The 12,457-nt window shown below is 42.7% G+C and overlaps 2 protein-coding genes across 2 annotated transcripts; both read left to right on the plus strand.

Moving 5' to 3' along the window:
- lrata (lecithin retinol acyltransferase a) lies at positions 1 to 3,165 on the plus strand. Its single transcript, XM_068589211.1, has 2 exons — positions 1 to 537; positions 3,013 to 3,165. The coding sequence occupies exons 1-2, from the start codon at positions 1 to 3 to the stop codon at positions 3,163 to 3,165; spliced, it is 690 nt and encodes a 229-aa protein (XP_068445312.1).
- Positions 3,166 to 5,311: 2,146 nt separating this feature from the next.
- si:dkey-30k22.5 (lecithin retinol acyltransferase family protein) lies at positions 5,312 to 6,738 on the plus strand. Its single transcript, XM_068589214.1, has 2 exons — positions 5,312 to 5,806; positions 6,583 to 6,738. The coding sequence occupies exons 1-2, from the start codon at positions 5,312 to 5,314 to the stop codon at positions 6,736 to 6,738; spliced, it is 651 nt and encodes a 216-aa protein (XP_068445315.1).
- The last annotated feature ends 5,719 nt before the right edge of the window (positions 6,739 to 12,457 follow it).

Here is a 12,457-nt window from a genome sequence, read left to right on the forward strand (position 1 = left end):
ATGCTGCAGCTGCTGACCTTCGTGGTGGAGAAGCTCTCTCTATTCTCCATCTTCAAACTTTTTCAGTCCAGCTGCGCGGACGCCGGTGAGGACCGCGAGCGGCACGCGCAGCGCGGCCCCGCGGCGCCCCTGCGGAGGGGAGACCTGCTGGAGGTCCCCAGGACCGTTTTCATCCACTACGGCATTTATTTAGGCGACGATAAAGTCGCGCACCTGATCCCGGACATCCTGCCGGTGTTGTCAAACGACGAGCAGCTCATTGGGTCCGTCGTCACGAACAAGAGGCTCATCCTCGGCTGCATCTACAGGAGCGCCACGGTGCGCGTGGACACGCTGGAGGACTTTGCGTACGGCTCCAACGTGCTGATCAACCACATGGATAAGACGGCGCGCGACGCAGCTCGACCCAATGAAGACGTGGCGCAGAGAGCGGAGCGCCTCATCGGAGCAGTTCCGTACAGCCTGCTGTGGTACAACTGTGAGCACTTTGTGACAGACTGCAGATACGGGTCTGCGACGAGCCGGCAAACGGAGAAGGTAATCGTCATGACACGTGACGCAAACGACGTGATTATTGTGAGGATACGTGTGCGGACGCAGCCATCACGATACTGAAAGATGCTGTGTTCAAATGCGCTTTCACTTGTTTACACTGTGCGTTTGTCAGTTGAATTCATCTCAGTTTATTTTGTAGAGCACACACACATGACACATTTGCCTCAGAGGAAGTTGCATTACGTTGCATTACATTATGTCATTTAGCTGACGCTTTTATCCAAAGCGACTTACAATAAGTGGATTCAACTGTGAGTACGAACTCAGAACAACAAGCATCAAGAGAGTACAATTCCTTCAATAAAGTCAAACTACAAAGTGGTATCAGTTTGAGCCATCTGAGTGCTGCCAAAGTGCTGCTGCTGCTGCTGCTGTCTTTATTCAAGGTGAAGTCGAAAAAAGATGAGTTTTAAGTTTGCGACGGAAGATGTAGACACTTTCTGCTGTCCTGATGTCAATGGGGAGCTCTTTCCACCATCGAGGAGCCAGGACAGCAAACAGTCGAGTTAACAATCATCCCTGTCCCCGGGGCGTCACATCGGCTCAGAAAGAACTCTCCCCAGAAATTGAAGAAAACAACCGAGGCAAAAGAGGAAGATCCCTCTCCCCGGGTAGATGTCATGTGTACAGAAAGAACAATGTAACAGAGTTACAGCACATTCAATGAATATAACATGTAATGAGTAGGAGGCATAACCATGGGTGGATACATGTGTTGTGGAGGCCTGCAGGGCAAATGTTGTTGTTGGGCCCCTGTTGACTTCCCCATTGGGCCCCTGTGGATGTATTTGAATATCTCTAACTTCCCTTTTCGAGAGTCCTCACAAAAGGCCTAAACAACAATTATACTCTGAGCAGCTTTATTTAGGAATATGCGCCACATGAGCAGATCATGTCTAAACAAACAAACAAGGTCTTTACATTCTGGCACAGGAATGCCCCAGACAGGTTGTTGGAAAGATTCACTCGACGCCGTGGAGTAAACTCATTAAACCAGGAACATTTATTCTTCGGAGAAGGAACAGAGTCAGAAGTACAATGTGACAAGCAAATTGCATCTCCCAAACCGTGTGCCGAGCCCGGCCCACACCAGCACCTTAAACACATATGTTTATCAATACATAAAGGCCCACATGACGTCTTCATGGTCTCTCCACAGTCATCTGACGATCAGGCCAGTCCTGGCCTAGATAGAAAGACAGGCGCCCGTATGTTTAGACAAACAGAGACACTTGCTGTCCCAGGACTTACCAGGAGATTCAGAGTTGGTGTGTAGATGCTGCCATGAGAGGAGAGTTCAACGAAAAGTCACTGGCCTTCTAACACATATTACTTAGAACATGCACAATGATTCATATTATGAGGATAAGAGAGTAATTATGTTTTTTTTTCCAACACGGGTCCAGACATTTAGGTCAGGGTGAGCCGTAGGAAGGTTTTAACCGAGGCGTGCGACCCAGATCCTGACAGAGCTCGTCTCGGGATCAGTTCACTTCAGAGCTCATGGTCTCAACGCATTTACAACCTCAACCACCCAACCTGCTCTCAGAGGCGTAAGCACATAGCACGACGTGTGAAGGACACTTCTTGTGTCACGATAGAATGATTCAGAAGATTTAAACAACAACAGGGTTGGGATTAAATAAGTAAGTAAAAAGTATATCATGTCACATAAGTCACTTTTCTGACTTTTATATACTCCGGGTTGCTCTGAGCACAACGTATGCAATTCAGTTTATTTTGTATAGCCCAAAATCACCACTTCCAAATTGGCTTTTGTGGGCTTCACAAGCTGTACACACAGGACATCCATCACATCGGATCAGGAAAAACTCTCCAAAAAAATGTTAAGAGATATTCACTCCTATGTGTTTATATTGCACACTGCATGGCGTAAATAGCAAAAAGCAAGACCGACGTTTTTATTGCATGTAAATTGTCATTTTAGTTGATTCACCAAGTGGGTCGCCTTTTGTTCCTTCCAAAGAAATGCATTAAAAAACAAAACAAAACGTAATCATTATTTTTTTTGGTGTTGGCATAAAGTTATCTATATTTCCAATTTGGCTGCAACGTAGCGCAAGCGACCTTTGTAATGAAGGGCATGACTTCTTATTGTACTTTAAGTGGTGCGCATTCCAACGCAAATCAGCAAATCAGATTAGCAGAAGCAACAAACACTAATTGGTCCTCAGTTTTTGCCCTTCAGAACCAAGTGGCAGGTCCCGCTTTGCCTTTTTTTGTAATCCAGTTTAGAGTTTAACCGTCATGACTTGGTGGTGAGCGCTATTGCTATATGCTTCCCTCCAGGCTAACCGTGCAAACTGATTTAATGTGGTGGTCCAACTATAATCGGGATATGAAATGATAAGGTTTTGACGAGGTTGATTCTGTTCTGCAGCCATTCGTCCATCAGGAACGTGTGAAATAGTGAACTGCATGTCTTTCCTTTTGTAGTTCTGCGAGGGCTTGAAATCCGTCATCAGAGACCAGCGCAGCGTGATCTTCACCGGCCTCCTCGGGATGATCTCCATCGTGTGCTTCGGCATGGCGCCGTCAACTACATTACCCACAGTTCTCATCCCCTTCACTCTGTGGATGGCTGGTTGAAGGAGTTCAGCGCTAATAACCTGCACCTGAACTTTTATTTGGCACCAAACTGACCCAAAGGTGGTCAGTTCGGCGCCCCCGATGCCTCATGAGTCTGCTTTACAACTATACTTTCATTCGATTGTGAAGATGATGTTTAATGTTTTGATAAATGCATTAATAGTTCGCTATATGAGTTGCATCTGCCCGCTCATAAAAGTGTGGGCAAATACATTTTTGTTCACATTTGATGCGCTACTAAAGTTAATATAATGTACAGTGGTGCTTTGACTCCAGCAATATTTTAATTTATATACAGTATCATTGATCTTTTATAGCAGTGTTGTCAATATAACGTTGTAAATATGACACATGTGCAATAAAACAATGTATTTTTTACGTGTGAATTGTATGAGTAATAGTAGCAATATTTCAGTCAATCACATCAAAGCAGTGTCAATAAACTGCCGAGTCTTTCCGCTTCATCTGTACTGACTAACATTTCAATAAATATATATTTAATATACGATATGATGGGAGCATCCTTTCTTAGTCCTGCAGTGGGGAAATGTACAGGATTACAGGAGCAGAGGGTAAAGAGACAAAACAAAAACAAGTTTTATAAATAAGCAATAAAAAAAATAGTACAAAAATCCAACTGAATTGAATATTATGAACACAAGCAGAATGACTTATTGCACTTATTGCATTTACATTGCACTGCTTTTCAGTGTTTAGTGGTCAGAGGTGGCTGTGCAGCCTGACACATGTATTATGATGCTTTTTTTCCCCTCCCTTTTTCTAAATGTCAAAGAAAGTGCTGAATAACGATGACAAGAATTTAAAGCGCTGCGCAACAATCCACGAAAAACAAAAGCTGTTTATTCCATTATCCGAAGCGCTTATCCCGTCCGGGGTCGCGGGGCGCTGGAGCCGACCGCGGCTGACAACAGGCGAAGGCCGGGTTCACCTGGACGGGCATGGGGCTCTTATAGAGATCACGTTCACACCTACGGGCAAGTTAGACCTGAGCTGCGTGTCTGTGGACTGTGAACCCACGCTGGGAGAACGTGTAAACTCCACCCAGAGCCAAGAGCCAAGCTTTTTGCTGTCAGGTGACAGGCGCTAGAGAGCGTATTCACCCACGTGACCACAACAAGCTTTGGCGGCCATGTTGGGGTCCATGCACGGCATTGTTTTGCTGTGTTTTATGCCGCTCTTCTTCAGAAATTACCATTATATCCTGAAGGAGGCACAATTTCAGTTCAAAACGGCGTGTCTTGTGATTATTGTACTGTGCCTTATGGATGTGGGACTAATGATTCAGAATATGAGTTTATCAGCTCAACAAGACAGGCTTGTACTTCAACTTGTCGAGCTTCTCAAATAATGCGTCTAACTTACTTCGGTTTCACTCGCGTATGAGCGTGAGGACCGTTCTCATGGGTTTCTGTTGATACATCGGGTTGTGTGCACGTTTCCATTCACACACTCTTGTAATTAATCACCTTTTGCTTTTTCGCCGAGCGAAAATCAATGGCTTTCACTTGCGCAACGGGAACTGTGGATGGAAACTTGGGAGAAAACCATGAACATGTTTTCCGCAACTGGTTGCGAAAAAGCGAAAAACGAGTTAACCGCATAACGTGTCGAGCAAGTAAAATCAGGGAAACAAGCGTTACGCTTTTGGTGTGAATACGGCATAAGCCTGCAGACTTTTGTTCGCCTTGAAACTTTCCTGTGTGTAAAAACTTGTCTCCAGTACGCAAAACCCATAGCAAAATCCATTGCCTCCCACTTGCGGCAGGCTAACGAGGTGGACCCCAAGATGGCGCGATTGAGATGATGACGTCACGTGAATACGCTCTATGGCCACTAAACCTCGTGCAGCCCAAGGCTGTTTGCGTGATTGCTCAATATGAGTGACCTTTTCAAAAGGAGGATTTAACTTGTAGCCAAGACAGCCTTCTTATTGACGACCTTTGACCTTATTACAACGAGGCATGAGTTGGAAAAACCAACCGCACAGCGAAGTGATTAGAGAAAGCTCCTTTATTTTGGTCAGAATCTTACTGAACTGTTGACCAATATCTAATCCCACAAGCCGCCCCTCCCAATAACAACTGAAATAAAACGGGGACCCGGCACTTTGCAGCACACTGCCACCATGTTTCTTTTCCAGCTGCTCAACCTTTTCTACGTGGCGTCCAAAAAGGAGGAGGAGGAGAACGCCTCTAAGCATGACCTTTCTCTTTACAAGCGCGGGGATCTACTAGAAGTCCCCAGGACGATGTTCACACACTTTGGCATCTACCTGGGCGATAACCGCGTGGCTCACCTCATCCCGGACATCCTGCCTGTGATTTCTACGAATGAATCTGCGATCGCAAAGATGATCACAAACAACCGCCTCCTGCTGGGGGTTCTCGCCAAGGTTGCCAGCGTCAGAGTGGACTCGGTGGAAGATTTTGCGTACGGCTCAAAGATTCTGATCAACCACATGGACAGAGTGTGCAGCCAGCCTCCTCTGGACGGGGACGAGGTGGCCAGGAGGGCGGAGAAATTCCTGGGTTCAGTCACATACAGCTTACTGTGGTACAACTGTGAACACTATGTCATGTACTGCAGATACGGCATGTCCATCAGCTACCAGACGTACCAGGTAGAGTCTCTGTTCTCCTCTCAGTGGAAAGACGAATCATCCGTTTTAGAATATTGTTCCTCGTCGAATCCACAGTCCTCATCCTGTGATAAAAATGCATCGCAATGTTGCAGCCAAGCTAACGGGAGGCTTTAACAATCTCAGTTTGTCATTCTGAGAAAGTACCTTCCGAAAGTACTTTTTTTTGTTTGCTGTGACAAACTTTTCTTGCTGAGCTAAGTCCCCAAACACTTAGAGTGTCATTGCTTTAGGAAGGAAGCTCTTCTACCAATTACTAATGTAGGGTCATAAAGAGAAGTTAGTTTTATTTTGGAGCAGACTTGCACAAAAAAAGTACCTATAGAAGAGAAATCGAAAGAACTGTGTGACTCTTTGTCTTCTATGAAATGAGAAAGGTCACGTTCGAAAGCCAAAAGGTGTTTGGTTCATTGCATGTGCAGCATTCACCGTCAGTTGTTTTTTCGCCTCCCATGGATTTAGCGTTTACATTTAGTGAACTGTGGATTAGAGTTAATCCACAGTCAATGTACTTACGATAGTGTGTGTGATTATTTCTCAATGACGTTAACACTGAAATTCAGATTTACTGACATACTGTCGCAAGTAAATCTCACAGGTTGTTTGCTCCAGTCCACTTATTCACGAGGCGAGTAGCTCCACCTAGTGTTACTGGAGCTGATGAAGCCCTTTTCCCCCCTTTTTCATGGCAGATCTTCCAATTTGTGGTTATTTGAGTCTCAAACCACACTGACTAATCCTCACTCTCCTTCTTGTAGTTCTGCACAACAGTACGGAAGATTGTGTGCAGCAGGAAGAGCGCCTACCTGACTGCACTGTGTGGTGTGGGAGCCCTGCTGTGCGCCGGCTGTGTGACGCCACTGACAGTTTTAGCGACCCTGTTCATCTCGTTCACCATCTGGATGGCGGCCTGACGGCCTCGGGTGGCACGGCTCACGAGAAGGACTAATTTAACAAGCTGAAACCAAGTCCTGTGGCTCAGCTGCACGACGAAAGACGTTGGGAAACAAAGATGTTCACTCGGAACGTCAGTATTTTTTTTATGTTTAAATTACTTATTAATGTTCACCAGGCTGTATTCAACATTAATCTCATGTTACAGTAGCAATTTATAGATTATAGACTTTTGACTGAGACAGAAAATCTGGAAAGTAGAAACTGACATGACGGATGTTGAAGGAATGTTTTGCTTGAGTTGTACTTCAAAAGGTTGCCTTGGACAAAGTGCCATGAGTTCTTTGATGGAATAGAGTATCATTTTGATGTATTGTAAACGGCTAACTTCATGTGTTTGTCAGTCCATTAAACATGTATTTTTACCTGCTTCCTGTCATATTTGTGTTCAATATTTGTATCTTTTTTATTTATTTTTTTTTTATCTCAAAGTGAAATCAACTCTGTTTGGTTTATGTAATATTTGTGTCTGATTTGCCTCATTGCAGTCCTGACTTGTTTGAAACCATGTCAAGCACTTTGTAGCTTTGTTTTGAAAAGTGCTGTATAAATAAAGATTACCCGTTTCATTATTATTACAACATTCCCTGGATTGAAAAAAGAAAACATGTACAATTTGAGAAAAGTCCCTGGGAACATCCAGCTGAATACCGCCTTGGGAATAAATAGCCATGAACAATTAAATAGATTTACATTTTTTGGCTCAGGACTGCAGATAATTGGGTCCGCCTCCTGTCAGTCATGACAACAGTCGCATGACGACACTGGGAAACGTTCCTGAAGCGTCTTTCAGCATCCCCCTTAAGAATTCAAAGCGAGTAACAAAACCGCCCGGCGATATGGATCAACTGAGATACGCACGATGAACGATATGGGAAACTTTGAAAATGGTAACAAGACCTATAGGAACCACATATACACAAACCTTTCTTCGTTGCATTTTCATTATTTGTAGAATCGGAGGATCAGTGTGGAAAACCAAATACAAAGAGACAAAGTAGAAAAATCGCAGGAAGGAACAAGAAAACTAAAAGCTGGTATAACAACTACAGTGCAGGTATATGTGTGTACCCGAGGAGGTGATGAGGGAACAGTGTGCAAGTGGAGGTGAACACTTTGAGAACAATGAAGGACGCCGGCCGCACAGGAAGGTATCAGCAGGTTCTGTGACGACGGGAGGTTTGAATTCTTCAGCCTGGCAACGCCGCAAACAAATGTGTCATCGTTGAGCTCACTTTTATGCATTACATGACGGATGAACACAAAGGTAACCCTGGTTCTATGAGAACGGACTGTTCAAGGCCTGTGTGAAATAGGACTGATCGTCGTTGTGTAAAGAAAGTAGTCATGCACGTCCTGTTCTACTCGTCTTTTTTTTCAAATGAAAAGGAACCATTTGATATTTTTAACCACTAGTGCAGTGAATGAATGGATGAATCTTTTGTGTCTTGTTCATGCGCACATTCCTGCTGATAGTTGTATAATATTCCATCGCTCAACGTGTCGTTTCTCAACAGTGGATGGCCACATAGCAGTGCTCGAGCACAGGTGGAGGAGTAAACATTGATGGAAACGGTTTATACATATTCAAAGAGATGGCTTTTCAAATGTTTTATGATGCCCCAAAGACCATCTTTCGATAGAGATAGGAGTTACAATCTTGTTATCACGTGATCAAAGTTCAGTTTAAGTTTTATACTTTAGTAACTCGAGATCTATTTACTACAGTATTTTAATGCTGTTAATGGATTGTAGCAAATGCATTAACCTTTTGGAAAAATAAAATATGGAATTCTTCCATTTTTAAACCGAACGACACAGTTTCTTGACTGAAACTCCTTCCTAACAGGCCAAGCCTTTATTTTATTGTGATTTTTGTTGAAGAATACAATTCTTTAGGTCCTAATCTTTCCAAGAAGGTGTCTTATTGACCGTTTGAGGAGGCATTTTGGGGGAATCTGGCTCTTATCATGCTGGATGTTCATAGTTACAATGAAAATATCTTTTTTTTTGCAGATATACAACTTTTTCCCCAAGACTTTGCGGAACAAATACATACAATAAACACAAGTATTGGAATTAATTTGGGGTTCTTACGAGGACTCAAACACAGGGGAAAAACACTCAAACAGGAAGAAGGAGGTCTGGAGCCAAAATTCTACAGTTTTCAACGGGCTAACATACCGTAGTAAACATAGGTCGATAAATACAATAATAAAATGAGTTGTCTGTTATATTTCCATGTATAGAATATATCTTAAATCATCAGAAGCTCTTTAACCTGAGCTCAGATCCAACAAACTGATGTCAGGGTGTTTTACTGCAACTGTACCTGCTAGATGTAAAAAGTCACTGAGGTCCAACTGTCTAAATGTATCTCTGCCTTCAACCTGAGCAACACAGGTGGAAGACCAGTGCCAATTATGGATAATTGCCTCCCCATTACACTTCGGCACTTATCCTGCAGGGAAGCACTCTGTATTGATTGAACGGAGGCCGGTGCGACGGGCTCAAGCCCCCGGGTTCTATTAGAGGACTGCAGGTGCACAGTCCTGCTGAGGAGCCTCGCTGAGTTCAGTCACGTCTGAAATTGACACCGTTGAGCTTTCAGCGCGGGTTCACTGAGTGGAATCTGATTTTCATTTCTATATTCCCGTATGGTGTTTTCTTTATTTAGACACATAGATCAAATGGCTGATTAAAAATAAATACGCCAAGTGTGTGTTGCCCCTTAAATGTTCTGCTTTTGAATGTCGGGTGTGATTGTGTACTAGTATACTACAGGCCGTTACTGGATCTTCACCTTCACGGGACTTTGAGAACCCAAAAAGGAACAACAAGCTTTAATATTATTGATTAGAAATTCCCAGCAGGCGTGCCTGCAGGTTGCCTCATGATCATCTCATTTAGATTCATAAAGGACTCCGGTGTGTCTTGAAATACAGATCAAGTTTGAAGTAAACACACCTAGGAGGGATCGCTTAAGTAAAACCTGCATATCCAGATGAATAAAACACCCCTTTAATGTCTTGTTGCATCTGAAATTAAATAAACACACTCCAAAGCCATTTTATTGGCATAACATAGACATATTTGTTCTTAGAAGAGGTGTCCATGTAAATGTGTTATGTGCATGTATCGCATTTGTAAAATAGTTTGAATTCCTCACAAGAAAACAGATAAAGCAATGAAACTTAAATTTAGACTTGGGTTTTTTTCAAAAATATATTATACAACTTATTCGCAATAAATAGTGTGGATGCTTATTTTTCGTTGAAAATGTGATAAAAAGAACAGCATAACTAAAACGATAAATATTGAGTGTGACATTTCCTTAGTTAACCCCTTCATCTTCAAACTGACACGTGGTCATTACATCGGGGCATCCTGCAAGGGTTTGCAGTTTCATAAAGAACACGTGACATTTGATCAATTATTTGATCTATTAGGCCCTGACATAAAGTATATTAATATCTCTGCTGCCCAGCGCGACAAAATGTGTCCACGTCGTCTACAGACACGATGTGCATCGCTGAAGAATCGTTCTGTCTGGATCAATAACTATCAATACTGTGTGCGGTCGTGTTCAGGTGTCAGCTCGCTGCATGTCGTTGTATACGACAGTGGATGAGAACTATTAATTTATAAAGGTGCAAGTTAAGCCAAGGATAGCTGTAACTCTACTCTAAATAGGATCAATAAAAGAATTTAAAGAAAGAAAACCCTTAAAATGAAAAAAAATCCATTTGGAGTCATTGACATTCATGTCAATGGAAAAGCCATGAATAAAAATCTCATTAGACATGAAGTAATATCACCCAGTTTATCAGTGTGACCACATTTTCAGAAATCATTTGAATCAATTTTGCAGGAACTTCATTTGATTACAAATGAATACTAGAAATTTGAATTCAGAAAGCGGTAGAAGAGAAATAGAAGTTAACATAAATCTACTCGGTTTGAATTACCAGTAAATTAAAACGATACCGTCTGATCCCTCAACCCGGTATCGACCCCAACTCGTCAAATGCAGAAAGTCGGTCGGTATCTGCATCTAACACCGATTATAATGAGTCCAAAGTAAACCCACCTGAGTCATTATTAGAAAGTCTTCGCAACAGACGTAGCATAGAGAGCGTGGAGTGGAGAGGTCGACCTACCGCAGGACTTATGCAGGAGACCCGTGATATTTTGTCTGTCGCGTAAGTAATCACGAGAATCTCGTGAGATGTTAGTTCCTCAGTAGTTCCTTAATAGTGAGCCAGTCAGGTTAACGTCAACCACGCTCTGTTCTTAACCCCAACTTAATGGGTTTGTTGTCTAAACCAAACTTCTTGCAAAGATAAAGACAAAGTTCATTTAAAAAGACGCCAGTGACAGAGTGTTTGACAATCTGCGAGTGACAAACTGAGAGCGTTGAAAGGAACGATTTGATGACATGATTGAAAACAGGTGCTGGAGATGACGTGCAGGTGTGGAGATGAGGCCAGGTGCCACACACAGAACACAGAGGGGAGACACAGGGAAAGACCAAAAAGGAGTTGAGTCATGCATGTGTTAAAATGTGTACATGAACCAACAGAGAAGTATCCCCTTTCCTTAATATCTTTCACCTCATTGCTTTTTTTTTTTTTTTTTTAAACATTTTGATTGACTAAAAAAGGAGAGTATGTGGAGGATTTCTAGTGGTGTGGCTGCAGATTGCAACCAACTGGAACGCTCACTCCCTCCTTTCCAAGACGGAGTAATGTGAGCCACTGAGAGCAGAGCGTCGGGAGGGCAATTTGCCTTCCCAGCCTGATGTTTTTAATCAGTTAAACCACATTGAATGAATAAATCACAGTTTCCCTGAGGAACATGTTTTATCTCATTTACAACAAAATACAAATATTATGCGCTCCAGTTACAAGTCATGCTGCTGTGCTTCAAACATGCATAATATTCTTTAAAAAAAAATCATTCCAGGCATCCATTCTTCTCTTTTTGGTATGAACATATTAGCAGACTCTTTACACTTTCTTGGGTTGTGTAATCCAGCACAATGAACATCAGGTCTACATTACAGTTAAATGACTTCATAAATCATGACTGATGAACAACAGCTTACTGGAATTGAAGGAGAAAACAAACACACACGTGTGCACAGCACAACACATGTCAAATTGTGGAGAAAGTAATCAGCAAAAAATGTCAAACATATAATGTTCAGGAGCTGAAAGCTTAAAATCACATTGTTGTGCATGTGACAACCGAATAATGTGCTTGTGTGCTGACATCCGTATGAACAAGGACATCATGTACGGTCAACTCCACCTTCTAAAACCTTTGGGGACGCTCTGGACGAGCCCTTCTATTCAGGGTTTCCTGGTTTCTGTCATTACTTCACCATCTGTGTAGTTGCACTATGGGCTAAGTAGGTTTTTGCCAAGGAGGCTGCATGACAGTAACTCGATTTCCAATGGCCACATGGTGTCTCGGTTTGAAACAGTGGTGATGAGATTATGAGCACAATTACCTGCCCCAGACTAAACAGTTTGAAAGGAGTCAGCCTCGCCGTCCTGCTCTTAAAACACTCAGCGCCATCGACGGGAAGGTATAATTTCAAGTGAGGTTTTTAATAATTATGCAAATTGCGGGTCAATGAAGCTTCTATAGGAAATTATACTGTTGTCATTATCA

Source organism: Clinocottus analis, unplaced genomic scaffold (assembly GCF_023055335.1).
Source record: "Clinocottus analis isolate CAN_PGR_092001 unplaced genomic scaffold, fCliAna1.0.p SCAF_22, whole genome shotgun sequence".
Classification (NCBI taxonomy): Eukaryota; Metazoa; Chordata; class Actinopteri; order Perciformes; family Cottidae; genus Clinocottus; species Clinocottus analis.

What these genes read in the sequence shown, in the direction of transcription:
- lrata (XM_068589211.1), top strand. Translation starts at nt 1, where the DNA reads ATGCTGCAGCTGCTGACCTTCGTGGTGGAGAAGCTCTCTCTATTCTCC. An exon ending in CGAGCCGGCAAACGGAGAAG is followed by an intron (nt 538 to 3,012) that starts GTAATCGTCATG and finishes TTCCTTTTGTAG; the next exon opens with TTCTGCGAGGGCTTGAAATC.
- si:dkey-30k22.5 (XM_068589214.1), top strand. Translation starts at nt 5,312, where the DNA reads ATGTTTCTTTTCCAGCTGCTCAACCTTTTCTACGTGGCGTCCAAAAAG. An exon ending in TCAGCTACCAGACGTACCAG is followed by an intron (nt 5,807 to 6,582) that starts GTAGAGTCTCTG and finishes TCCTTCTTGTAG; the next exon opens with TTCTGCACAACAGTACGGAA.